The 23,232-nt window shown below is 53.6% G+C and overlaps 8 protein-coding genes across 8 annotated transcripts; 5 read left to right on the plus strand and 3 right to left on the minus strand.

The window, feature by feature from the left end:
- Positions 1-859: 859 nt before the first annotated feature.
- Positions 860-1,788, minus strand: BDP55DRAFT_632873 (uncharacterized protein; the record flags this gene model as incomplete). The annotated part of the gene is made up of 2 exons (XM_060572480.1): positions 860-1,137; positions 1,221-1,788. 2 exons carry the CDS (start codon positions 1,786-1,788, stop codon positions 860-862), a joined length of 846 nt encoding a protein of 281 aa, XP_060428816.1.
- Positions 1,789-5,347: 3,559 nt separating this feature from the next.
- Positions 5,348-6,208, plus strand: BDP55DRAFT_729457 (uncharacterized protein; the record flags this gene model as incomplete). Its single annotated transcript, XM_060579570.1, has 1 exon — positions 5,348-6,208. One exon carries the CDS (start codon positions 5,348-5,350, stop codon positions 6,206-6,208), a length of 861 nt encoding a protein of 286 aa, XP_060428817.1.
- A 2,455-nt stretch (positions 6,209-8,663) lies between these two features.
- On the plus strand, positions 8,664-9,653 carry BDP55DRAFT_632875 (uncharacterized protein; the record flags this gene model as incomplete). Its single annotated transcript, XM_060572481.1, has 1 exon — positions 8,664-9,653. The coding sequence occupies one exon, from the start codon at positions 8,664-8,666 to the stop codon at positions 9,651-9,653; it is 990 nt and encodes a 329-aa protein (XP_060428818.1).
- A 526-nt stretch (positions 9,654-10,179) lies between these two features.
- Positions 10,180-12,502, plus strand: BDP55DRAFT_666388 (major facilitator superfamily transporter). The gene is made up of 3 exons (XM_060575104.1): positions 10,180-10,848; positions 10,915-11,262; positions 11,316-12,502. Exons 1-3 carry the CDS (start codon positions 10,446-10,448, stop codon positions 12,293-12,295), a joined length of 1,731 nt encoding a protein of 576 aa, XP_060428819.1. The 5' UTR covers positions 10,180-10,445; the 3' UTR covers positions 12,296-12,502.
- A 1-nt stretch (position 12,503) lies between these two features.
- BDP55DRAFT_666390 (thioesterase superfamily protein) lies at positions 12,504-13,729 on the plus strand. The gene has a single exon (XM_060575105.1). It carries the CDS (start codon positions 12,856-12,858, stop codon positions 13,507-13,509), a length of 654 nt encoding a protein of 217 aa, XP_060428820.1. The 5' UTR covers positions 12,504-12,855; the 3' UTR covers positions 13,510-13,729.
- Positions 13,730-14,988: 1,259 nt separating this feature from the next.
- BDP55DRAFT_666391 (uncharacterized protein) lies at positions 14,989-16,366 on the plus strand. The gene is made up of 2 exons (XM_060575106.1): positions 14,989-15,387; positions 15,461-16,366. The coding sequence occupies exons 1-2, from the start codon at positions 15,279-15,281 to the stop codon at positions 16,174-16,176; spliced, it is 825 nt and encodes a 274-aa protein (XP_060428821.1). The 5' UTR covers positions 14,989-15,278; the 3' UTR covers positions 16,177-16,366.
- A 567-nt stretch (positions 16,367-16,933) lies between these two features.
- BDP55DRAFT_553882 (rho-type GTPase-activating protein) lies at positions 16,934-19,037 on the minus strand (the record flags this gene model as incomplete). The annotated part of the gene is made up of 3 exons (XM_060569334.1): positions 16,934-17,077; positions 17,133-17,266; positions 17,321-19,037. 3 exons carry the CDS (start codon positions 19,035-19,037, stop codon positions 16,934-16,936), a joined length of 1,995 nt encoding a protein of 664 aa, XP_060428822.1.
- Positions 19,038-19,181: 144 nt separating this feature from the next.
- BDP55DRAFT_553685 (uncharacterized protein) lies at positions 19,182-20,865 on the minus strand (the record flags this gene model as incomplete). The annotated part of the gene is made up of 3 exons (XM_060569314.1): positions 19,182-20,500; positions 20,684-20,714; positions 20,788-20,865. 3 exons carry the CDS (start codon positions 20,863-20,865, stop codon positions 19,182-19,184), a joined length of 1,428 nt encoding a protein of 475 aa, XP_060428823.1.
- Positions 20,866-23,232: the final 2,367 nt, after the last annotated feature.

Here is a 23,232-nt window from a genome sequence, read left to right on the forward strand (position 1 = left end):
CGACGGATGTTATGAGTAATTTGGCTATTCTCCGGTCGCCTCTGGTGTTTATTCAAGATCTTCACAGCTCGTCCTTTTCCCCGACCGACCATTCAGCAAACGGCAAAATTGACGTCGAATCGTTGTTTCGATACAGCGCTTCACCATAAGCGACCCTCATGCCGATACGCAAATCGGCTGGTTAACGCGATGAGCTCTTAGTACGTGTATCTAACCCCCAGAGATTCTTCATTCCAGATATACTGTTGTAATAAGTGTGCCGATTATAGTTTCTGATGATGTCGTCCTACTCATCGTCAAGCCGCGTTGTTGGTCTCCTGTCAGTGAGCCTCATCTAAGCCGTTCCGAAATCTTGCCCCTTCTCACGTTCGAGAATCACAGTCTCATATTCACCTCCCACTCGCTCTCATTCGATCTTCTGCGCCGAACAAATGTAGCCAAGGACACTTCCTCGTCGCGGCCTGTATCGTTTTTTGTTTGAACGCTTTAAGTGATTGAATGCCCCCTGAAGCCCAGCCAAGGCGTGAAATATGACACCCCCATGTAGAGCATCGCAGAAAACATACGTCAACACAGCGGCTAAAAAGAAATATTTTCATATGCCATTTGACCGTCACGGCAGGTATCTCTGCCCAGTCCACATGCTATGTATATCTCCTTTTGACGCCCCCAAAAATGTGTATTCAAATAGTACACGTAATATTTCTTCCGACAAAAGTGGTATATAGAATGAGAAAAACACACGCCACACGCCAAAAACCCAATCTCACAACCACAGCTCCAAAGTAACAATTGAGTGAGGCCTGGGACTTTTTTCAATAATTTATTACAGAAAAAAAAAAAAAGATCGTCAACCAAATCAGCTCATGATGGCAGCGTGGCACTCGGTCCCGATGTTCGGCGTCTCCAAGCCAGATTTGGTCTGGTTCCCCGGCTTGAGGTAACAGTTGCCCGGCGCCGATCCCGCGACGGCGCCCTCCCTCGTCGTCCACAGCGGGATGAAGCTGACGCCCGCGCACGTGGCGTTGCCCTCGAATCCGGGCTCGTAATTTGTGAAAGCCGCGCAGGCGTCCATGCAGTTGTCAAAGTTTGCCGTGAAGAGGGACATCAACGGCGCGTTGGGCGCGTTTTTGTTGCCTTTTGAGGTGCGTGTCAGCAAGTTGTACCAAAAGTGTGAGGTCCGAGAAGAAAAAAAGGAGAGATTCGATCGTCAAACTTACAGTACATGGTGAACGTCTTCTTGCCGAAAAAGTCAGTCGTGTACGTCTGGCCCGTAGTCGTCTCGCTCGAGTCGGTGCAGCCGTTGGTGAGGGCGTTGAACCCCGTCGCCGTCGCCGAGGCACTCGTGACCGTTACCGTCGCCGTCGCCGTCGTCCCGCCGCTCGTCGCCGACGCCGACATGGCCGCCAGCTCTTGGATCGCGTTGTTCGCCCGGCTCGCCTCGACGCCGGTACCCGCCGCCAGACCGATGACGGCAGCGGCCAAGACGGCGATGATGACGGAGAGAAGAAAGACGAGAAACGTGCAGCCGCAGACGGTTTTCCTGTTCTTTTGAGGGGCGGTCTCCCCGCCGGCAGCGGAGTGGTACGGCGCGCCGCCGTAGACAGACTGGTCGACGCCGGAGGCCGGGTACCCGTACGTCGAGCCCTCCTGCTTCATCGGCGTGACGGGTTCCGGCTGTGGCGAGGCAGAGTAGGATTGCTGGGGAGGCGGGTGGTAGACCTCGGGGTACTGGTGCTGAGGTGCCAGCTCCGGGCCTTCATCGTACTGCTGCTGTGTTGTAGCCATGATTTAGTCTCTTTGTGGTGGGATCGAAAACTCGGGATCTTTGGTCGAAGCTTTTTTGAACGGAGCAAACCAGAGAAAATGGGAAGAACCGAGAGAAAGGAAGAGCCAAGAGGAGGGAGGGAAGCAAACAAGCGGGGACCTTACCCTGGGAGCCATTTTTAAGTACTTGACCGTACTCATAAGAGGCAGAGGGAGAGAGACAGACATACAGGCACCAGAAAAGAGCCGGAAGGATTGGACAAGGTGCGGGACGGGAGAAGCATGAGCTGGGATTGAGAAGGAGGAGGAGGAGCAGGAGGTAGATCAACGAAGGAGCTGGAGTGGCCACGGGTAGGAAGACATGTTAGTCTAGCGTTGCAGTAAAGTCTGACCCCAGGCAAAGGGCCCCCGTGTTACCCATCCTTTGGGCTGATGGTTGGAACTCTCTTCAACGTCTGGGCGAAGGTGAGAGTGAGATTGTGAAAGTGAGCAGGGCATGGCATGGCTAGCTTGCTACACTAGTAGAGGAGAGGGGGCGGCGGCCAGCACGGGGCGGGATCCCAATCCTTGAATCGACCACACAACTCGCGTATCCGCAGAAGATAGATATTGCAGGGGTCCCGGAGAACGGGGTCGAGACCACAGCAGGCCCTGGCGGTGGATGGCTGACGGGCGAGGAGAAAGAAGAAGAACGTGAGGAAGAAGAAACTTTTCAAACGGGACCAACCACCATTGATGGTTGAGCTGACGGGCTGAAGCCTTACAGGGTTCCAGTTGCCTACCGTAGGCGCTAAACCTCTCGTCTCAATTTTGCCGTGGGTTCGTGGGATTTTGGGCGGAAGAAACGAATGCGTGTAGGTAGTGTAATGTGTAAAATACCTAGGTCCAGCCCGCGCTTCCTTCGCATGGGTTAGCCGCGATGGAGCACAGCCACGAAAGCTTGACATGAGCGGTTATGCGCCGTTGCCCCTTGGGGAATGGGAGCTGGGCGCAGCAAAGACACATGTTTGTGATTTCTGGCCACACGTACGAAGTGTTCAGCATGGATACATCTTCTGCGGGAAGAGACAAGCGTTAATGATACCATGCAGGCGAGCGGATCGCCCCAGGCAGCTCTTATGCGCTTCTGCTTATCCGTAGTCGGGTACGAGATGGGCAGAATATATGTATCAAGGCCCTCCTCCTCTCTTTCTGAAGAAGGAGGGGAAAACCTGCCTCCAAAGGACACTGACCTCATGGATTGGCATCAAAGGTTTCCCAGAGCAAATTGATCCGCGGAAAGGAACCAATGAGGCAATATAGTCAAAGGTGACAAAGCAGAGAGATTGCCAAGTCAGTAATGAGCATCACGACATTCTGCTTTCTCGGTTGCTAGTGCTTACCAGCAGTGGGACACAGTTTGACAAGGGCCACCCATGGATGCTACATTGCTACCACGTTCGACTTACCCAATAACAGGGTTTGTGAGAAACTGCGGGCCCGCGGGCTGAAATTGAATTTTTGGAGGTTACAGTTGATTGCCTATTGAAACGCTGCAGCGTATCCGTACAATCGTCAATTGTCGACGGTCGGTAGAGGTTCATCTCGTCAACGGCAAGCCGCAAACCCAATTGCTTGTCCAAGATGGGCTATCCGTATAAAGTAAAGTAGACGCCAGCAAAAGGGTCCAATATTAGAAGGTTGAATGAAAGGGACGGACTAACACACATAGCCCAACCGCGCCATTGCGGCGCCTTACTGTGTCTGGTATTGTTTTTAGCAAGAGGGCTGAAGCGGCAAGCCCTTCCCGTGGACGGAAAGGTCGCACGCCGCACGCCGCACCACCATCTCTGGGCTGGTCTGCCTCACCCGCCCGTTTAATCAGGAACTCGCAAGCATGGGCGCCCCCCCCCCCCCCCCCCCCCCCGTTGCCAGGCCGTTTTGGTGTGTGTGTGGTCACTGGTGTGTGTGGTGACCACGTTCGTTATGGAGACCGGAGACGAAGGGGGGAGATGAAAGGCTATCTTCATCTCTATCTCTGGGCAAAGGGTGGAACTGCATCTCCGTCCTCCGTCGTTATGGATTATCACCTGCAGGCTTTCTTTCGGATGTTGAAGAAGTCCGGAATCAAAAGATGGAGTTCTCTGCTCAGCATTGAGATGCAGAAATTTCAAAAGGGGAAGTAGATCAACACCTGATACCCTGTAGTCGCCGACCTGGACTGGGGTGGGGAATGGTCCATCAACGCCCGCACGCAGTACCTGGGAAGTGGGAATCTTGGAAATGCCCAGATCGATCTCTAACTGATGCTTTTCGTCGACAGACGTGTTGATGAACCGGCAGGCATCCAAAGTCTTCCTAGGACCCGATCTTGAGCGGTCGGAAAGACGATGGTCAAGAAATTAAAGTGCGGATAAAAGAGCTTCTAGGATGGCCCTGAGAGATTTTGACCTGAGCTCATCCCACCCCCTGGCCGAGTCCCTACCTCTAGCAGGATAGCCCCGGCGGCCCGACTAAGCTTCTTTCAGCTGTACGAAGCAGCCGTCCAATCGCCTGCTGATGGAGCTACCGGGGGGGTTATCAAACGCCAGGCAGACCACAATTTCGTGAATAGAGGAGAATCACTAATCACGAGGATTTGAACATCCGCATCGGATCGGGGGAGAAAGGATGCTTGTCTCCGCCGAGGTCTTCTCGTAAATCTCGGACTAGTCTTTACGCAGGCAGGACTTTGTGAATTGGAGCTCGGCCCAAAGCTCAACCCAGCCGAGGGTAACTTGGTTCCAGAGATATAATACAAAGGCAACCTCACCTTCTTCTGATATGAGCAAGACGATGAGGCGAGCTGTTCTCATTTCTCGTAATTTCTGCGGCACAGCAGCGGCAGAGGCTGTGCCGCTTCGAACCCAGAGCCATCATTCCTAGTGTTGTCGTTGTCTGCCCTGCCTAGCTTTTACGATGGTCTAGACGACATCACCTAGGGATTTTCCCTCCCCATAGACAAGCTTGAGCGGCACAAGCAGCCATGGATATCGCAGTGACACCTTTCCCCCCTTAGTTACTAAGTAAGGTCTTAGGACATCACTTGGTGATAACCCAATTTTTCTTTCAGAGTCATCGAGAGGCAGAAGGCTGTGTCTGATCTTGCAAGTCGCAAGTCGGGTCGATATGGATGTTCCTGTCAACGTCTTCTGAAACTGGTATCGTGAAGTCAACCGGAATGACCTCTATCAATTCGTATTTCTGGGGTTTCTTCCTTCACCACCGGACCCATGAGCATATCTCAATTAAGCTCTTGCTCCTGCGCCTTTTACATTGGGCCCCTGTCAGGCACAGTCTTCCTAATGGCTGGAAGAATACCCTCCTCCGCGCAGAAGTCCCTTTCGGTTCGCGACCCCCGTTGGTTCAAGGCAAACTTCACTGGAAGTCACAACCAACAGATTTGCCAAGCTTCATCGAAAAGGTGTTTTAAAAGGAGGCCGGTTCGTCCCACTGAGCTTAGGTTCTCCTGTGAAAGCCAATACTAGCAACTCACATCTGCCTCCGCCCGGCTCCCAGAACATCGTCACATTTCGCGCTGGGAGCAATCCTTCCGTTAGCAATGAAGACGTCGTCGCTCCTGTCCGCCGTCTCGGCGATGTTGGCTCTTGCCATCGCGCAAACGACCGCGACATCGACATCCAGCGAAAGAGCTCCTCGAGTTACATCATCCGCTAGACCTTTCTTCATCTATGACACTCATCCGACCGGGAGTCTCGAAGCATCTGTCGTTGCGTACGAAAGGTCAATGGCAACCTACCAAGTTGTTTGCCCGACAGCTGATGCGGCATGCGAAAAGGAGGGCTACTGGCCGGCCAACGTCACCCACATCGAAGGTTCCAGTTGGGTCGGAAGCAACACGGCCACATCCGGCATCGTGAAATATTGGGACTGCCGCCTTGGCAGCGGCGGCGGCGACGTGCTTTCGGATCAGTACGGACGGTGCCACGTATCCACGTCGACCCCATCACTCAGCACCGGGACTATGGACGAGGAGTTGCCCGTCAACACGTGCTTCGTGGAAGCACGCTCTGTTGTTGTGGCCATTACTGCAGGGCTGGACAAGGTCGAGGCGGTCCACCGAATCCTCACGGAATCCGAGTATGTTGGGGCTTGGGAAGCTACAGCTCTGATGTCTATTCTGAGCTCTCAATGGGCGACCGGAACGTGTTCTCCCCTCACGAGCCCTGCGCCTTATACCGGGTCTCTCATCACTGGGAGGCCAAGTTCGTCGTTGCCTGCGGAGACAGGGGCTGCAGCTGGTACAGCAACTGGTACGGGAACGGGCTCGGCGACGGGTGCGGCAAGTGGCACAGCGGCTGGGACGTCGACTGGTGCGGCGTCGGGTGCGGCGGCTGGCGTAGCTTCGAATCTGTTGCTGCTGCTCGGATCGGCGTTTGTGGGGTGTGTTACTCTTTGGTGATCGGCAGGCCAAGTGATGGGATGGAAGCTACGATGAAGTAGACTACCTTGGCATCCATGTAGCAGATCAAGACATGGCAGCTTGGTGTTCAGTCTTCATTGCCGCTGATCATATTACACAGCACCGTGATTGTGTGTCAAAGACCAGTGTACTCCGCAATCTTGTTACAACATCCGAGAAAGGTCGAAGACTGTGCGCACGATGCCGCAGCCGCATGTGAGCTTCGGGCCGGGAGGGATGAAATGTCAGCCGGGCTTCTTGACAGCTTTCTGTCGTCGGGAGCGGCGCGCGAGACAGACAAGACAGTGACATGACAAGGCGAGCCGCGAGAGACTGCATTTTGTTACCCCGCCGGTTCGAACTTGGATACGAGTGCTTCGGGACGTCTACGTGTGGACTGCACCCGGGCCGCGGGGCAGGGGTTAAGCTTTCTGGTTCCCTCTGGCCAGTTTCAAGACGGCTTGAAACCCGTGCCGTCAGTAGAGTTGTGCTGAACACGTATGCCCCCATTCGCGAATCTCAAATCATCTTGTGGCTGTTGATTGGCCCCCAGTGGTTTGGGTTCGAATACGAGTGCTTTTGAGGCTTGTATGGCGTGCCTCGCAAGTTGCCCAAAGGTTGAAGGTTGTGTCAAAGGTAATTATGTTGTCTGTGTTAAGATGGAATGTAAAGGCAAGATTGATCGCTTTGTTGATGTTGGTTATAGAGTCTCGGTTTCGTAAACGGCGTACCTTATTGGAGTTGTCGTCTCAACAACTCAAGTTGGGGCGTCAGGTAACGTACCTTGAGGAAGGAACTCAACTATTAGTGCGTCGTTCCTGCAAATGATTCAACTCAAACCTCGGTTGCAACTGACAAAAGCAACCAAGGTTCAGCTCGGAATTGAGGCAAGCCGCAAGCCGCACGCTGCAAGAAGGCAAGAAGGCAAGAAGGAAGAGTGAGGTAGCATGCCGGGTGGGCCCTTAATTGCTTACCTAAAGCCAGCAATTGCCTGCGACTGGAGGGAGGGAGGGGTGATTCAGGGTCGGGAAACAGCTCCGGGGTCCTAGTTTCATGCATGTCATAGCTATCCGTACCGAGTATTGCTGTGAAGATCTTGTCTGTCTCTATCCGTAGGTATGTGTACAAAGTAAATGCATGGCTACATACCGAGTCTTGCGAGTCTGGAGAATACGTTGCTGGCATATACTTTGGTCTAATATCGATCGAGTTGAGATCGAATTGAACCGAGGATGGATGGACACAGGAATAGTGACATCTGATGCACACTTGAAAGCGCTAGCAGTCTGCAATGTCCAGAAGAAGGCCTGTTCCCGTGTTCCATGGACCATGAACCGTGGACCATGGACCACGGCTAAGCCCCCATGATCTCCATCGGAGCACAGACAACCCCCAGAGTCTTGAGCCGCCTGTGAGAGAAGGAAGGTAAGGAAGGTTCTTCGAGGAAGCATACTTCGTACACTTGATGCAATTCCAGAAGAAAAGACTTCTGCTCTCTCTCTCTCTCTCTCTCTCTCTCTCTCTATCTCACCTATTAAGGTGTTTTCACACACACTCTCTCCCTCCCGGCCACACGTCCCGGGTGGTGGCGCCTGCCAGATCCTGGGCGGCCATTTCTTATTGGCATATTTTCTTTCCCGTCCCTTCCCTCCAGCACCACAGCTCCCAGTCACCTCCAGCTTCCCTTCTCACTTTCTCGACATTCCTCTCACGCCTCGCTGTCTCTCTTCGCCTGGTCTGATGCTGCCCTTCTTTTTTTGCTTTTCTCGCCCCGAATTGCACTTTGTCCTTTGACTTGTGGCCACTCACAAGTCGCCTTTCCAATTTCACCTTCCAACAGGCTACGCCGCTTTCGAGGTCCCCAGTCTTTGTTTCGTGCCCCCCCAGGAGCAACAATTCGTTGGGCGTCAGGTGCGCCGCAGCCCAGCGTGCGATGCGACAAGCTATGTTTCCTCGGCCACAGCTCGAATAATGCATTGCGTACCGTTTAACTTACTGTCGAACCGGCAATCAACAACACCTGACCCCTATCTTTCAAACTGCCAGCTTCTCCCATCTCCCACTCTTGCTCCATCCCGTCTCGGGACTTGTACTCCCTGACGCGCCTCGCAATAGGACGTACAACGCTCATCACCCGCTACGCCTCTTCCACCTCTCTGGCGGGTTTGGGCTGTCTAATTCGTCCAGCCTGCTCACCTCAGCCAACAACATATATCTTCACCACGACGCCGCGAACAACGATAATCCGAGAAAGCGACGACGACGACACTCGACCCCGATTTTGGCAAAAGGAGCTCTCATTCAACCCCCCCAGCTCGGAGCTCTCCACCGATCTACGCTCGTTATCGTTCCCGTCTCCCCCTGAGCTACCTGCTTAGGCCCCGCCACATACCGCTTCGTCCTATCTTTTACAACCCCTCCCCGCCCGTCCCAAGCTTTATCGCGACTGCCCATAATGCCTACCTACCTCTGCCACGGCTTTCGGTGGGATCGTCGAAGCATCCGCGTCTTTGTCGTCGTCCAAAATATTGACGATGCCGCCCCCGAATGGATCATTGCGCCAAACTCGTCTCCCGCCATTCTCGAGTCCTTCTACTCTCTCTTCGACTTCCTTCCCGAGCCCATACCCGACGAAACCGAGGCCCAACGTGACAAGAAGAAGCGGAACAAGTCCAAGGCATCCAAAGCCGCCGCACTGCGCAACGAATACGATGTCCCGGCCTCGACCGTGCCGCCAGAGGAGGATGACGTCTTGCAAAACGATTGGAGTGCTGTCAAGCTGCTCGAGGAATATGACCCGACTGACCTGAGCTACGTCAGCCGTCCCTACGCATACGTTGCCGACCACGTAGTACGCATTGATTTAAGCAACTCAATAACGGAGGAAATTATGCGGTACGAAGAACGATTGAGCGAGACCAAGGCGATGGCTAGCGCCCCTAGCGATGAATTCTACAAGGCCAAGAAGAGCTCGTCAGGGAAGAAGGCTGGCTGGTTCGAGAAGCTGCGAGATCAGCTTCAACGAGGAGAGGATATTCGTTGGTACATTGTGGTATGCGGCGATGAGGTGCGCGATTTCCCCGAAGACATGGGTGCGGCAAGGGCGGAACAGGAGGAGTTGGAAAGGGAGGCTGAAAACGCGACACCCCGGCCCCGCGATCGCAGCGCAGGCCCTTCAACGTCTAGAGGAGGGGCATCACCCCGTGAGTACATGTCGAGTGTACCGGCGAGTCAGTTCGCCACAGCCATGTCGCCGCAACAGCTCTCACCAAAGGAGGCGGGTCTGCCTTACGGCACACTTCCCCAACATCCCAACATGCTTGGCAATTGGACGGAAAAGGAGACGCCAACACTACAAAATAAACCTTCAATGGACTTTAGGCCAAAGACACCCAAGGGCGGCGGCTTCAGAAGATTATTTGGGAAGAAGGGCGATGATCCATAGAGAGGCGGCTTCAGGAGAATATTCGGGAAGAAGGGCGATGATCCATGACATTTATTAGACGCTCAATGGAGAGCGTCCTCGAGACAGCTCCCCTCGACCTGACGCTGTATTTGTACCAATGTGCCGTGTGCTGTCTAGGTATGACACGCCACGGCATCCTCCGTTTTAAGCGAATCAGCCGCACGCCCACGCGGCAATGTAGTAGACACGGTTTCAAAGCGAAGGCGTCTGCTTGTATAATTGAATACTTTATCGAAAACAGACAAGGAGAGGAAAAAGAAGAAGAAGGAGAAGAAGAAGAAGATGAAGAAGAGAGAATAGGAGATCATCAAAGTCTTCGCCTTCTACCCCTGCTTGCTTCAATATCTTGCCGCACATCGTCCCATCACCCGCAACCCGCAATCCGCTAAACCCAGCCGCAGTGACACCTTGGAGGATCCCCAGCTTTCCCTTCCACTAATAGCTGGAGTAGAGCAGGGGTCAGCTTGCTAAGGTACGTCACTGGTCGTGGGACCTCTCTCGAGCATCCTTTCACCGTTCCACGTATTTCAGCAGCAACGCGCCCAGCTCGCTCCTCCAAGACACCAATCTCAAGCTAGCTCCGTCGGCAACGCCAACCTTCAATGCGGCGGATCGAACACTTGCTTTCATTGCGGACTACGGCCTGCGAGCCAAACATCTGCACATTATCCAATTCCATGACTTGAATAGCTTTTACCTGCAGAGCGTATTCCAAGGTGATCGTGCGTTCTCGTTTCCCACGGGACGCTTGACGCTACCCCCCCTGTCATAATGGCTGAATCTTCGAGGCTTCACACACCTAGCCATTCAAATCGCACCGGCGAGGCGTCACTGTCTTTTGCGCAGACCACGGCCGAGTTCAGCCTCGACAGGGATCTCGATCTCGACCTGGACGACGACGACGATGATGCCGAGGACTTGCGTTTGCACGAGGCACGACTTGCCGGCGGCCAGGCCTACGAGCTCAAGAGCTTGAGGGCATCGCCTGCAAAGGATACTGATGACGGATGGGGCGATGAAGCGCCTTCGCTACGGAGAAGAGCGAGCACCAGCACCGTCGCGAGCTTCCAGCTTTACGCCCCTGACGAGGAGAGATCTGTTGTTCGCAAACACGACCGGAAGCTGGTAGTCTTTGTAGCACTGCTATTTATGCTCAGTTTCCTGGATCGATCTAGTATGGGCGTATCCTGAAGCAGCAGCCAAGCGATTTTGCGACTTACTGACGAGCCCTCCTCTGCAGACATTGGCAATGCGCGCATAGCCGGCATGGACGAGGATCTGCAGACAAATCCTCCGTGGGATGGTTGGTATGAGTGGACATTGACGGCCTTTTACATCTCGTATATCTTCTTTGAGTGGATGTCACTGCTGTGGAAGCTCATCCCTGCGCATATCTACGTCTCCATGATTGTCCTCTCGTGGGGACTGACCGCCTCGCTACAGTCCGTCTCCGTCTCGTATCCTACGCTCATCTTCCTTCGTGTGTTGCTAGGCATTGGGGAGGCCGGCTTCACAGGTATACCGTTCTACCTATCCTTTTTCTTCAAGCGAGAGGAACTGGCATTTCGTACCGCTATTTTTATATCTGGTCAGTATTTAAGTCACTGCAGACGACGGTTCCAGCCGACTGATTGTGAGCAGCCGCACCGTTAGCAACAACATTCGCGTCCTCCTTGGCTTGGCTTATAACCAACTATGCACAATCTGGCCCCATAGCCCCTTGGCGCCTCCTATTCCTTGTTGAAGGCTTCCCATCAGTTCTCGCCGCCGTGGCGGCGTGGCACATCATTCCTGACAGCCCGGATACGGCGCGCTATCTCACTGCGCGGGAGCAAAAGGTGGCCCGCCTTCGACTTCGACACGAGAAGCCGAACCAGAAGAAGCATGGGGGCAAGAGTTCCGGCAATCTCAACATTCATGAAGTGTTTGCAGTCTTGTGCGATCCCATGGCGTTGCTGACCGCGGCCATGTTCTTCCTCACCAACATGGCGTATTCCTCTCTACCCGTATTCCTGCCCAAGATCCTCACCGAGATGGGCCACTCTCGCCTCGCATCGCAAGGGCTTAGCGCGCCTCCCTACTTCCTGGCCTTTCTCGCCGTACTCTTCACGGCACATCTATCGGATCGCGCGCAAACCCGGTCCATTCCCATTGTCCTACACGCCCTCGCGTCAGCTGGCGGATACGCCGCGCTCGCACTAGCAAAACCCATCGGTCTCTCGCCGCTGATGCGGTATCTCGCAGTGTACCCGGCAGCCATTGGCTTCTTCAACGTCGTAACGCTCACCGTGGCATGGAACATCAACAACCAGGCGTCTGAGAGCAGGCAGGGCGGGGGGTTCGCGCTGATGCAGATTATCGGGCAATGCGGACCGCTCGTGGGCACGAGGTTATACCCAGATCGAGACGCGCCGTTCTACGCGCCTGGGATGCAGGCCTGCGCGGGCGCGATGCTCGCCGTGGCTGTATTGGCGCTGTTTTTGAGGTTCTACCTATCGTACTTGAACCGCAAGACTGACGCCGCTTGCACCCCTGGTGGCGAGGCCGAGGAGGAGGAGGGCTTGGTAGGTTCTGGGGCCGGTAAAAAGACGGCTGGCGAAGGGTTTCGATATATGCTCTAGCGACCTTTGGGAGAGGGTAACATTGTAGCAAAGTATCCGTATATAGAAGTTATGCGCATCAGTGGGGATTGTGAAGGTTGGCAGGTAGTCGCAGATCAAGGCATGGGATGAACCTGCCAGCGCCGGCCTGCTCCTTCATAAGAAACTTTCTACGACAAAATGTTGCCTGACAGAAGATTCAATCTCAAGTTGGTGATTGATCGTCCCATGTTTTTCCAATAACTCTGTAACGTACCAACCAGAAGGAGAGTGACGACCTTGGATACCTATGGTGACATGCCGCGGGCTAGCGCACGGACCCGATCTGATAAAAACGACCTCGGCTCTTTTTCCAACTCAATTGAAGCTCTTAGCTTAGAGAACATCCACAGCTCATCATCAATAACCGGGTCCATCAACGCTTATCATCAAACTCCTAAGTCGCTCATTTCAACGAGGCGCCCGTATAGAGACTGGGACGCTCACCAGACTGTCTCACATGCTCACGGCAAAAGTCTAAAGATATAGAAAAGACCATCAAGTCTAAAACCCGAAAGGAGGAAAAAAGGAAAACGGCAACAATGAAGTCGGCAAACCCAGACGTCCAGCATTTCCTGGCCATCCCCTGGTGCGCGGCACACCTCAATGAACCAGACACGGTCCGCGACACGGCGCCCTCGCGGTTTCCCAAGCAAAACACAGAGGACCAGCTGTTCTCCACGACACTCAACACGGCGGATACGATTGCCGCGTTTCTGACATTATACAAGCGGCCGTCGTCATCGCCGCCGCCAGCATCATCCTCAGATCCCACCACATCCCCAAGCACCACCTCAACCACACCCAACGACGACGCCAGCAACGACGCAGCAGACTCCAGCCCAACAACCCTCATTCGCCAACTCAAAGCCCTCCTCACCCTCCGCAGCGGCGTAAACGGGTACCCTTCCGTCTCGCACGGCGGCATCGTCGCCACGATTCTGGACGAGACGATTGGGCTTGTTTTCCCCGTGAACAAGAGTAACGGACTGATCCCGGACGCGGCGTACATGACGGCGTATCTGAATGTGACGTACGTCAGGCCTGTGAGGACGCCGCAGACGGTGTTGTGCGTTGTGGAGGTTACGAGAGTTGTGGGGAGGAAGTGGTGGATTGAGGCGAGGATTGAGGATGAGAGGAGAGAGGTGTTGGCGAGGGCGGAGAGTTTGTATGTTAGGTTGGTTGAGAAGTTGTGAAAGGCGGGTGTGTGTTATATGAAGTTTGATTTTGGAAGGGGGTGTTGTTTGCTTTTGGGCGAGGTCGTTGTGGTTGGGATAGATGGGGCGTGTATGCTGCCTCGATGGAAGTGCGTAGATGATTCTACACACCGCGGAACGGATGAAGCCTTGCTTCGCCTGCACAGAAGAGCTCGATAGATTAGAAGCACAGAATAAACATTGACACGATCAAGCGCCATTTGTTTCTACGAAGAGATAGACTACGTACTTTGACCGACAAGAGAGCGAAATCATCTCAGATCCGCTCTCGGTCTCGGCTACTTTATCTCTGTTATTAAAGATCGTCAGACGGAGTATGAGAGTAGTATCTTCACAACCTGTGGTCGTAGGAAACTCTGCGCTGTTCTGGCTGTGACCGACTTGAACGGTGGGATGGATTGAGAAAAGAGTGCGATCAATTTGATCATGTTATCAGGCTGTAGTGACTAAACTGTGTGCTACGATAAGCGAGATTATCGATGCTTGGGTAGCCTTTGTTCACCTGGTTAGGTCAAATATATATGACGGGAACTGACTACTGTCCTGGAGGCCATGCGGTTTTGAATCCCAATGTTGTTGGCTAACATTCGTTGAAATGGATTCGCAATCATCCCATATATACCCCCTCAGCTCCATTCCCGTCACCAGCCAGCAGGCGCCCGTCTAGGTCGACGGGTCAGGTCAAACTGGCTGGATGGCGGAGTGATTATTGGTAAACAATTAAATTCGCCAATCAGTCTCCTCGACGACAGGCATAACGCATACGAGTGTCACGAGTTCGAGTCCCGGAATGAGCACCAAGAGATGTAGCCACACCAGTGGCGAACTCTTTTTTTTCTTTTCTTTTTTTCTTTTCCAACTCTGCATTTGATAAATGGACCCTTTAGTATATTATCAATGGGCTCCGAAAGGGGATTGCTTTCTACCTGGATGTGTTAACGCTATCCCAACTTGGCTTGCCGTCATATCCTCAAACACTCTTGGAAATATCCTCCTCGTATCTTGAGTTGGTTTCGGAGAAACTTCCTCGTTGTATCAAACCTTGGGCTTGTCTATCTTATGCTACAGATTAAATATTGATTCTTTTTGATGGAAGAAGACTCGAATAGAAATTTGTCTTGTTTTCCAAACGCGAGCATCAACCTCGCGATGAGGTACTGGGCGATGGATCCTCAAAGATTCGTCCGCCACCCATAGGAGACCCCCAAAGGAAGGTTCTCAGCGCCGCTTAGACACTTGAAGGTTAGCTAATCAACATTTTGAATTCACTCCTGGTTTCACGACTAATGAATTCCTTCTCGCAGATAGATTTCATCAATGTTTAGCATCCCGTAAGGTAATGTGAGATCCGATGCTCAGGAGCCGGGGGAAGGTCGGCGATCCACAACGCCCGAAACGGTCCGCCCTCCCACCGGGTCCGCACAAAATCCGCGCTAAACCGCATTTGTCTCCACCGTTCTTGTACCTCTCATCGTAGGATCCACCTAAAATTTCATCCTGGCTCAATCGCTTCATCCATCGACTACATCCAAACCTCTCTCTCACTCTCATACAGAGACCATACACACATTAAAGTGTGACAAAACGTATCGAATCTGCCCAAGAAAGGCACAAACAGGGAGTATATTTCTGGACGGATCTCATCATCCAGGGAAGGACACCGCGCCTCATTCATTCCCAACAGGCTTAACCGACTCGCCTCACACACGCCAGTCTCTTACTCATCCTCACCCTCACCATCACCCACCATGGCTCCTAAACGCGCCGCCGAAGGCACAGCCTCAAAAGACCACCAAGTCAAGAAGCGCAAGGGTTTCGGACCAAATACTCTCCCCGAGGGCCCATGGCGTAGAAAGGGTAAGAAACATCACACGCCCCTCCCCCCAAAAAGATCTCTCAAACGATCATCCACTAACCTCCACCCTTACAGTCGAAAAGAAGAAGATTGAGCTCATTCACAAGGCCAAGATCAAGAAAGCCTACGCAAAGATCAAGGAGCGCGAACTCGCCTCCCAGGCCTCATCCTCATCCTCAAACGCACAGCAACCCGCCACCGCCAACGTCACCGCCGCGCTGGCACAGAAGGACGTCTCAAGCGAAGATGAGCTCGACTCCCTCCAGGACCCCTCCAGCAAGACGGGCTCTCCTGCGCCGACTTCAGCATCAGCAGCAGCAGTAGTAGTAGACACACCCACAGACGCCACATCCTCATCCTCATCAACACCAACACCGCCAACTACAACAACCACAACCCCTAACCCCTCAAAAGAAAAAGTCCACCCCTCCCGCGCAGAAACACTCGACAACGAAGGTGACAAACAACCTAACCCAAACACAATCGCCGCCCCCGGGGGCGGAGACCGCTACGAACCCGGCCAACAACGCAAACCCCGCACCAACAAACCAAACTACTACGAAAAACAACTCGCCCAAGCCTCGCAAAAAAAACAAGAGGCAGAGGCCCGCCACGCCGAGATCCAGCGCCGCCGCGAGGAACGCGAGCGCAAGACGGCCGACCGCGAGCGGTACCGCCGGGCCATGGCCAAGGCGCGCAAGGGCACCGAGAATGGCGGGCAGCGCAGGCTGGGCAGGGAGAGCGCGCTGTTGTTGGAGAAGGTGAGGCGTATGGTTGGGGATTCAAAGTAGAGTGTGAGTGTGATGGAGGACCGGGAGAAAAAAAAAAGGAGAAAGGTTTGTGACCTGGGGAAAAGAAGATGGGAGATTGAGCGGCAAGTCTGTTGAGTCTGCCCTCATCCCTCTGAGAGTCTGCACAGCTTGATACCACATTGTACATATCACATTGTTAGGGCACAATGGTTTATAAAAGTTTCGGATTGGCTTTGTTCAGATACAAAGGATAGGCTGCGCCCATCCACGAGATATTTGCAGCGTCACTAAAACTTGGAGAATTCCACCTCGCCCGCAATGACTCCATGCGCAAGTACCATGCTCTTCAGCGTCGAGCTCGATCATCATCCTGTCACGTATGACTCGTCCTCCTAACCAACTGCATAACCTCGTCACAAGACTGATCTGACCTCGACGTTTGAAATAGGACGAGGTGGAACGGCGCTCTCGCAGCGAAAGTGAATATGTCCCTTCAGCCCTGATTCCTAAACCCGCCTTTGAGAACCAAAGAAAACTCCCTTCGTGCCCTGAAGCAAGAAATGTGGATATCATTAAAGTTTCCTGGCGCGGAAAAGACTCCCAGATTGCTGCATTCATGACGGCGTCCGAACAATTCGAATCCAAATGTGAGGTAGTAATAAAAGCCGTCAGGCCTGGGGCAAGTATCTCCGGGCCAGATTCGTTGAATAAAAGGGGGTCGAGGGCATCAAGTCGTGGGTGCGTTGATATGTACATGGGATTTCCAACATCATATTTGTCCATCCAAGCCAGTCTTTCAGTCGGTAAAGATGGTGTGGCTATTCTCGACGACGAATTGCACAGCCAGGTTCTTGGCGTGCATGTCTGTCATTTCGCGTTCCAGGCTCGTGTCTCGCATGATAGTGGGCGCAAATACAACCGCCAGGTTCTTGGGAGACATCTGTCATGTCGGTTAGCTTTATTGTAAAATCGCACTACCACATTGAGAGGCTTACCAAATTCTCAGGCTCCCGCTGGGCAACCCGCGCAAGATGGAACATCAAGAACTCGAGGCAGTCGCGGTGTCGTTGGGGCATCGTGCTGAAAACCTTGCGAAGATGGTCACAGCGTTCGGTCTGGTCTGCGATGGCTACCAGGCACTGTTAGCTTATTACGCCGAAAAGTGTGCAAAGCATCAACTTACCATTCGACTCAAGAACTCTGTCGTACACATCGTACGTCAACAACGGCATCGGCAACTTTCTGAAGTACTGCTTCAGCACGCTCGTCACCGCGGTGATGTCCAGGCCAGGGTCTGAGATATCGTAGTCCTCGCTCTTGTCGAATCCTTCTTGAATGACCTTCACCAGGGAGTTGCCGCCCGTCTTTCGGTAGATGCCTTCAATGTCCATACCGCGAAGCTCAACCTCTTCAATGCAACGCGTCACCACGCTGGGGATGGTGCGCCTTTCGTAGTCAGCTCTTTCAGTTAGATCTGAGCCGAACAAGGTGGTAGGTGCCTCCGCGATCGTGGGTGTCGACACGTTGGTCGTAGACATGGACTTCTGGTTGTTCTTGTTCTTGAAGAAGCCAAATCCTTGTTGTTGCTGCGCACCCTTCTGCAGTGTCGCAGGGCCAGGAGCCTGGGTACTAGGTGCTTCCACTTGAGAAACAGTCATATTGTACGGCAGGCCAATGCTGTCCCCTGACAGGCCCTGATGAGGACCTCGCTCTCGCTCCTGCTGGAACGCTACGACGGCACGGTTGACACCCTTGGCTACGCTTCCTGCGAGGCCCTTGGATCCCTTCTTCCAGTTGAACTTTTTCACCTGCCCCTTCCTGATATCAACCACTGTCGGTCGAGCTTCGACAACTGGCTCATCCGTCTCATGAACGAGAGTCGTGGTCATGCTCGCCGAGTCGGTGAGGTTGAGGTTGGATGAAGAGAAGACCTTGCTCTGGCTGTAAATGCCAAGGCCGTTGGGGGACTTGAGTTCGCCTCCAATCTGAGACTTGAAGCGTTCTTGGATTTGGTGGGTCAGGTCGTTGTTCATGTCCGCGAGCTGGGCGTTCTTGGAAGAAAGCTGCTCAAATTCTAAGAGGGCGCGGTCCCTGCCGGCCATTGCTTGGTTCTTCTCGTCGACTAGCTCGTCGCGTTCCTCGTGGAGTTGCTCAATAGCTGCGCTCATTGCCTGCTTAACCTTGTCAAGCTTCTGCACAAACTCCTTGATTGCGGAATCTTCCAGGTCGCGGGGGTCGACAGGTGTCTTGGTCTCCTTTGCGCGTTCGACGTATCCGGCGAGAACTTCGAGCTGACGAATCATAATCTCAGTCTGAGTATCCAACACCGAAACTGTTTTACGCTTTTCGATGAGTGTCTTGTTAAGACGCTTCAAGTCTTTCTCCGTGGTGAACTGTCTCTCCAACTCAGCAACGCGATTCTCTGAGTTGCGCAATTGCCTCTTGAGGAAAGCCGGATCGTCGCTTGAGTGGAGGGAAATAGGGCTGCTGATCTCATGCCCGTTGGGGTCCTCGGCGATAGGGGTCTTGGGCCAGCGAGGAGAAGCGGTACCACGGGTGGTCTCACTGATACTCCTCGTGTGACCTGTGACTCTGTGAGGATGCTGAGACTGAGAATGACCTCCTTCGGTACTGTTGGTACGTCCGTGGCGGACAGCATTTGACACACGACGAAGGATGGACGAAGAATCTGCATCGGTGCCGAGTATCCTCGCCATGTCCTCGTCCATACTGAAATCGCCACCTGCACTCCATCTAGGTAGCTTAGGGGAGACCTTTCCTTCCTCGTTGACGTTCGCCTGATCCTTTGAGGGAGGATTGGGACTGTTGGCAGGTTTGCCGGGCGGTTGCGGGGGTGCTCGAGGCTGCATGTAAGTATCGCTGAGCTTGTGCTCAGTCATATTCGGTCGCCCGGCTGCGAGGCCCGACGAGCTTGTCTCATCATGTGTGTTGGATCGACCTAGAGGTTTGCCGTTTGCTGTAGGAGAGTAAAAACAAGGTTAGGTCGGTGCGCCTTGCATGATGGTAAAACACGAGCGCGATATTCACTTACAGTTACGCGAGGGGAGCTCTTTACGAGCAGTGGATTTGCCCGCAGTTGTGTCTGTTCGCGAGGAAGAGATGGAGTCCATCGAAGGACGCACCTCACCCTCATCGCGTTGTCTCGAATCTTGAGACGATCGGGCCATGCGAGGAGGTGAATCAGACGAAGGCAGGCTAGGGAACGGCTCCTTGTCTTTACGCAGAACACCTTCACTGCTCTTGGCGCTGCCGCTCTCTGGGGTCAAGGCGGTCGAGTGAGAAGCACTTCTCGGGCTAATGAGTTTCTTGCTCTTGGGCGCATCTTGCAACTTAAACTCGTCAATCGACGGCGAAAGCTTGCCGCTTGTAACCTTCTGCGACTTTTCGTCATTAATGACTGATGATCGTCCGTCATGCCTCGACGATTTTGAAGTCTTGCGCAGCGGCAATTTGACGGGTCCGGACTCGTAATCGGACGACGGCTGCCGACCTTTCTCTTGGAAAGCAATGTGGGGTGTCGATGATTGGGATTCGCCCTTTTTATCAGTGCTGGCCCGGGGCACACTGAAGTAGTCCTTATCCTTCTTGGATATGCCAGACACATTCTCCGATGTCGACCGTGGGGTGGAATTCGATGCTGGGTTATTATCCAGCGCAACCGGAATGAAGAAGCCGTCGTCACCACCATTGGCATCACCGTTGTTGTTATTCGGGGCATACATGGTCGAATTGCGGTTATTGCGGTAGTTGGCAGCAGGAAGACCCAAGCCGCTCTCCCTGGTGGGCTCCGAGGCACGCTCAGGAGAACGCGAAGGCCGTGTGCTATTTTTCGACGAAGAATCATTTCTGCCGTATGCCGGTCGCGGTCTTGGGGATAGCTCGGTCGGAGTCTCCTTGTCGGAGTCGGGGTCGACCTTGGTGTCGTGGAAGGCGTTTGGAGGAATGGCATTGGGTGGCAAGGCGGGCAATGATTTGTCTGTAATCATGGGAGAGCCATCCTTCTCCTTCGACTTGGCCTGGGCTGCTGCTTTTGATTTTTTCCTTCGTCTTGCCATGAGCGACTCATGACAGCTCATGCAGAAGATGCCTTGTGAGGTTCGAGCATATCGCAAGTTCTCGATCTTCCGCTTGCAGTTGCGACACCTAAAGCACGTTGCGCAGAAGGCCTGATCTCCAGTGAGGATGGCGAGGTCTTCGATCTTGTTGTTACAAGCACTGCAGCTATATGTACAGTTGTTGCAGATGAGCGAGCCGTCGCCCAGGAGTAGCAGGTTCGCATCGGAATCGAGGAGGGTGCCGCAAGTATTGCAGCGGAAGCAGTTGAGATGCCATCGGTTGCCAGCTGATTTGGGAGGAGACTGGTTAGCTTGATTGAACTTGGAGACTGCAGACGGCGCCATGGCCACGGAGGACATCATGGCCATAGAGTGAGGCCAGATGATGATGTTGCTCAGAGCATATTACAGAAACAGAAGAGACTAGGGCAAGGAAGAGATGAGAAGAGAAGCAATTGTGAGGGACATACCAAGTTCGAACGCTTTGCCCTCTTCTAGGATCTAGTCGGGTAGGGTACCGCCGTCAGTACGTGCTTGCAGAATAGTCAGAAGTAACGGGGGTGGGCCATCTTACCTCGCCGCAGCCTTTGCAAGGGAAGACGTCGTCATTGTCCATGGGACTCTCCAAATAATCCTCCACGACGGCGGTCATGACGGGCAGAAGGTCCTTTTTTCGTAGGACGTCGTCACGACAATTATCTGGCGAGCAGGAGGAAGTGGACTTCGTCGCCGGTCATGAAAGCAGGTCGTCAGCAAAACGATCGATAGGCGAAGGATCGACTGTGAAAAGCTGTATCATGGACGACGAGAGATGAGGGTCGGTCGGTAGGCTGTGTGGTTCGTGCTAGGAGCTCGACAGGAAAGGGCGTGTACGATGGGAAGCGTGGCTTGGAGTGAATGGCGCTTCGAAAGGGGGTGTGTGCTCAGAGGCGCGATAGCAGCGAAACCAGACGGGCGGACGGGAAGTGAATTTCGAGGTGGTGAAGGTAGCGAGGGGCGTGGGCGGTGTCGTCGTGGTTGCGCTCGCTTGATTTCGTCTGGAGGGTTTTCGATGTAGTTCGCCAGCGAGAAGGTGAGAGATTGTACTCGAGGGCTCGCTCGGGGCCTCTGGGGGAGGCGAGAAAAAAAAATAAGGGAAAGGCAAAAGAAAAGCGATACGGCGCCGGTGATCAAAATCAGGGTTAGGTGAGGTGAAGCAAGATAATGAGGTTAAGTGGCAGAGGCCGTGATCTCTGGTCGCAGTGGAAGCGAAAGCAAAGCTGGGCGCGGGCTTGTCGAATTGGGAATTGTGGTGACAAACTAGGCCCTCGAATGGTCGGTTGAATGAAGAGGTGCGACGACGACGTGGAGGACGAGCGAGACGATGGCAAGCCCTGGACTTGGTCCGTGGTACCGGGCTAACAGCAACGGGATGATGAGGACCGAAGCTGGCGTGCCTGGGAAGGGTGGGTGGACGGGTTCAGGGGGCTGTCCAGGCCCTTAGAGAGGTACAAGAGAGTTTGACGGGGACTTGGGGGAGAGCTGGAGGGTCTCTAATGAAGGTGCTTGCTACGCGCGGACCTTGCCTTAAGGCAGTGACTGGTCGTGTACTTCGTACAGAGTATCTATCCGTCAGGTAGGTAATGTGGAAGGGAAAGTAGATTGCTAGCGTGTACGAGAAAAGCGAGGGGTGGAACTTGGAAGATTGTGTACCTTTATCCGTAAGGTACCTATAGAACAGAAGTAGTAGGTAGAAGTAGGTAGGTGAGTGGCAGTGGGTGTGTATACGGAGACGGAGTACGACACGATCAAATGAGGGAGAGAACGCGAGAGAAAGAGAGGAGAGCAAAGAAATGTGCCTTCGTCGGTACTCCCATATACACACATACAGAGAAAGAGAAGGGAAGAGAGAGAGAGAGGAAATATCACTGGTGGATGGCGGTGGCGCTCGTCGTGGAATTTGGGGGGGGGGGGGCTCGGGGGAAGGACTCTGGGTTTGTCTGGATGGAACGGGAGACTTGATAGACTGAAGTGGAGGTGGAATCGGGACTGGAACTGGACGAGAAACGGGGCTGGACGGACGGGAGGTGGAACGGGTTGATGGGACACACCAACGCTGGCAGATGTGATGGTGCGGTGCTGTGGTACGGATGGGGGGGAATGGATGTCAGGATGAGGAGGAACAGGGCGGCAGTGATCGGTACCTTGGAGCGAGGTACTCCCTGGTTCCCATTTCCTTCCAATTGCACCTATGAGGTACTCCAGGTACCTACTCGTAGCTTGCCCCCTCCCCGGGCAGGGCAAGCAGCGGGGTGCACCGGTGACTGGAGTCCAACTGGCAACACTTTTTTTCTTCTCTTTCCATACGGCAAGACACAGTTATTAACTTTGTTCTCCAAACCGAACAAATCATCCAGTTTAATCAAGACGATTCTAGTGAGGAAGTTGAACGCGAGATGAGAGACCCAGCCACTACTCCTCTGCTGAATTCTACACCTGCCTTTCAATATATAATGTATGCATCATATCATGCAGGCATCTCAGGGCAGACAATGTCACACGTACCTCCAGGACCCCAGAGGCAGGCGTGGCAGGCTCCTTTCCGCAGGCATAGGGGCGTTTGGGGATCTCTTTCTGTTGCAGTGCGTCCGTTATACGTAGAGCCACCACACTGAAGAAACCAAAAGAAGAAAGTCCAAGAGGTGAAGTAGAGAGACAGAGACAGAGAGAGGAGTGGTCATTGTTGGTTTTTGTTTTTTGCTGTTGTCTCTCGAGCACACAATCTGGAAACCCCCAATCTGCAACTCTACATTATCATGCTCCTACAACTCCAAGCAATACTGGGACAGAAGAAGGAATACATGACACCTATCCGCGAGGTAAGCTTTGTATAATGTGGGTACGGGTATTTCGTACAAACACCTCACAGCCGTGACAGCCCAACGTCAACCGGACGCGGACATGCGAAAAGAAGATGAACAAAGGACCCCATCCCCCTTCTGTGGCTGCGTGGCACAAACAGTGGAAACCCTCATCACTC

The sequence above is a fragment of the Colletotrichum godetiae genome (genome assembly GCF_030913485.1).
Source record: "Colletotrichum godetiae strain CBS 193.32 chromosome Unknown BDP55scaffold_24, whole genome shotgun sequence".
NCBI classification, from domain to species: Eukaryota; Fungi; Ascomycota; class Sordariomycetes; order Glomerellales; family Glomerellaceae; genus Colletotrichum; species Colletotrichum godetiae.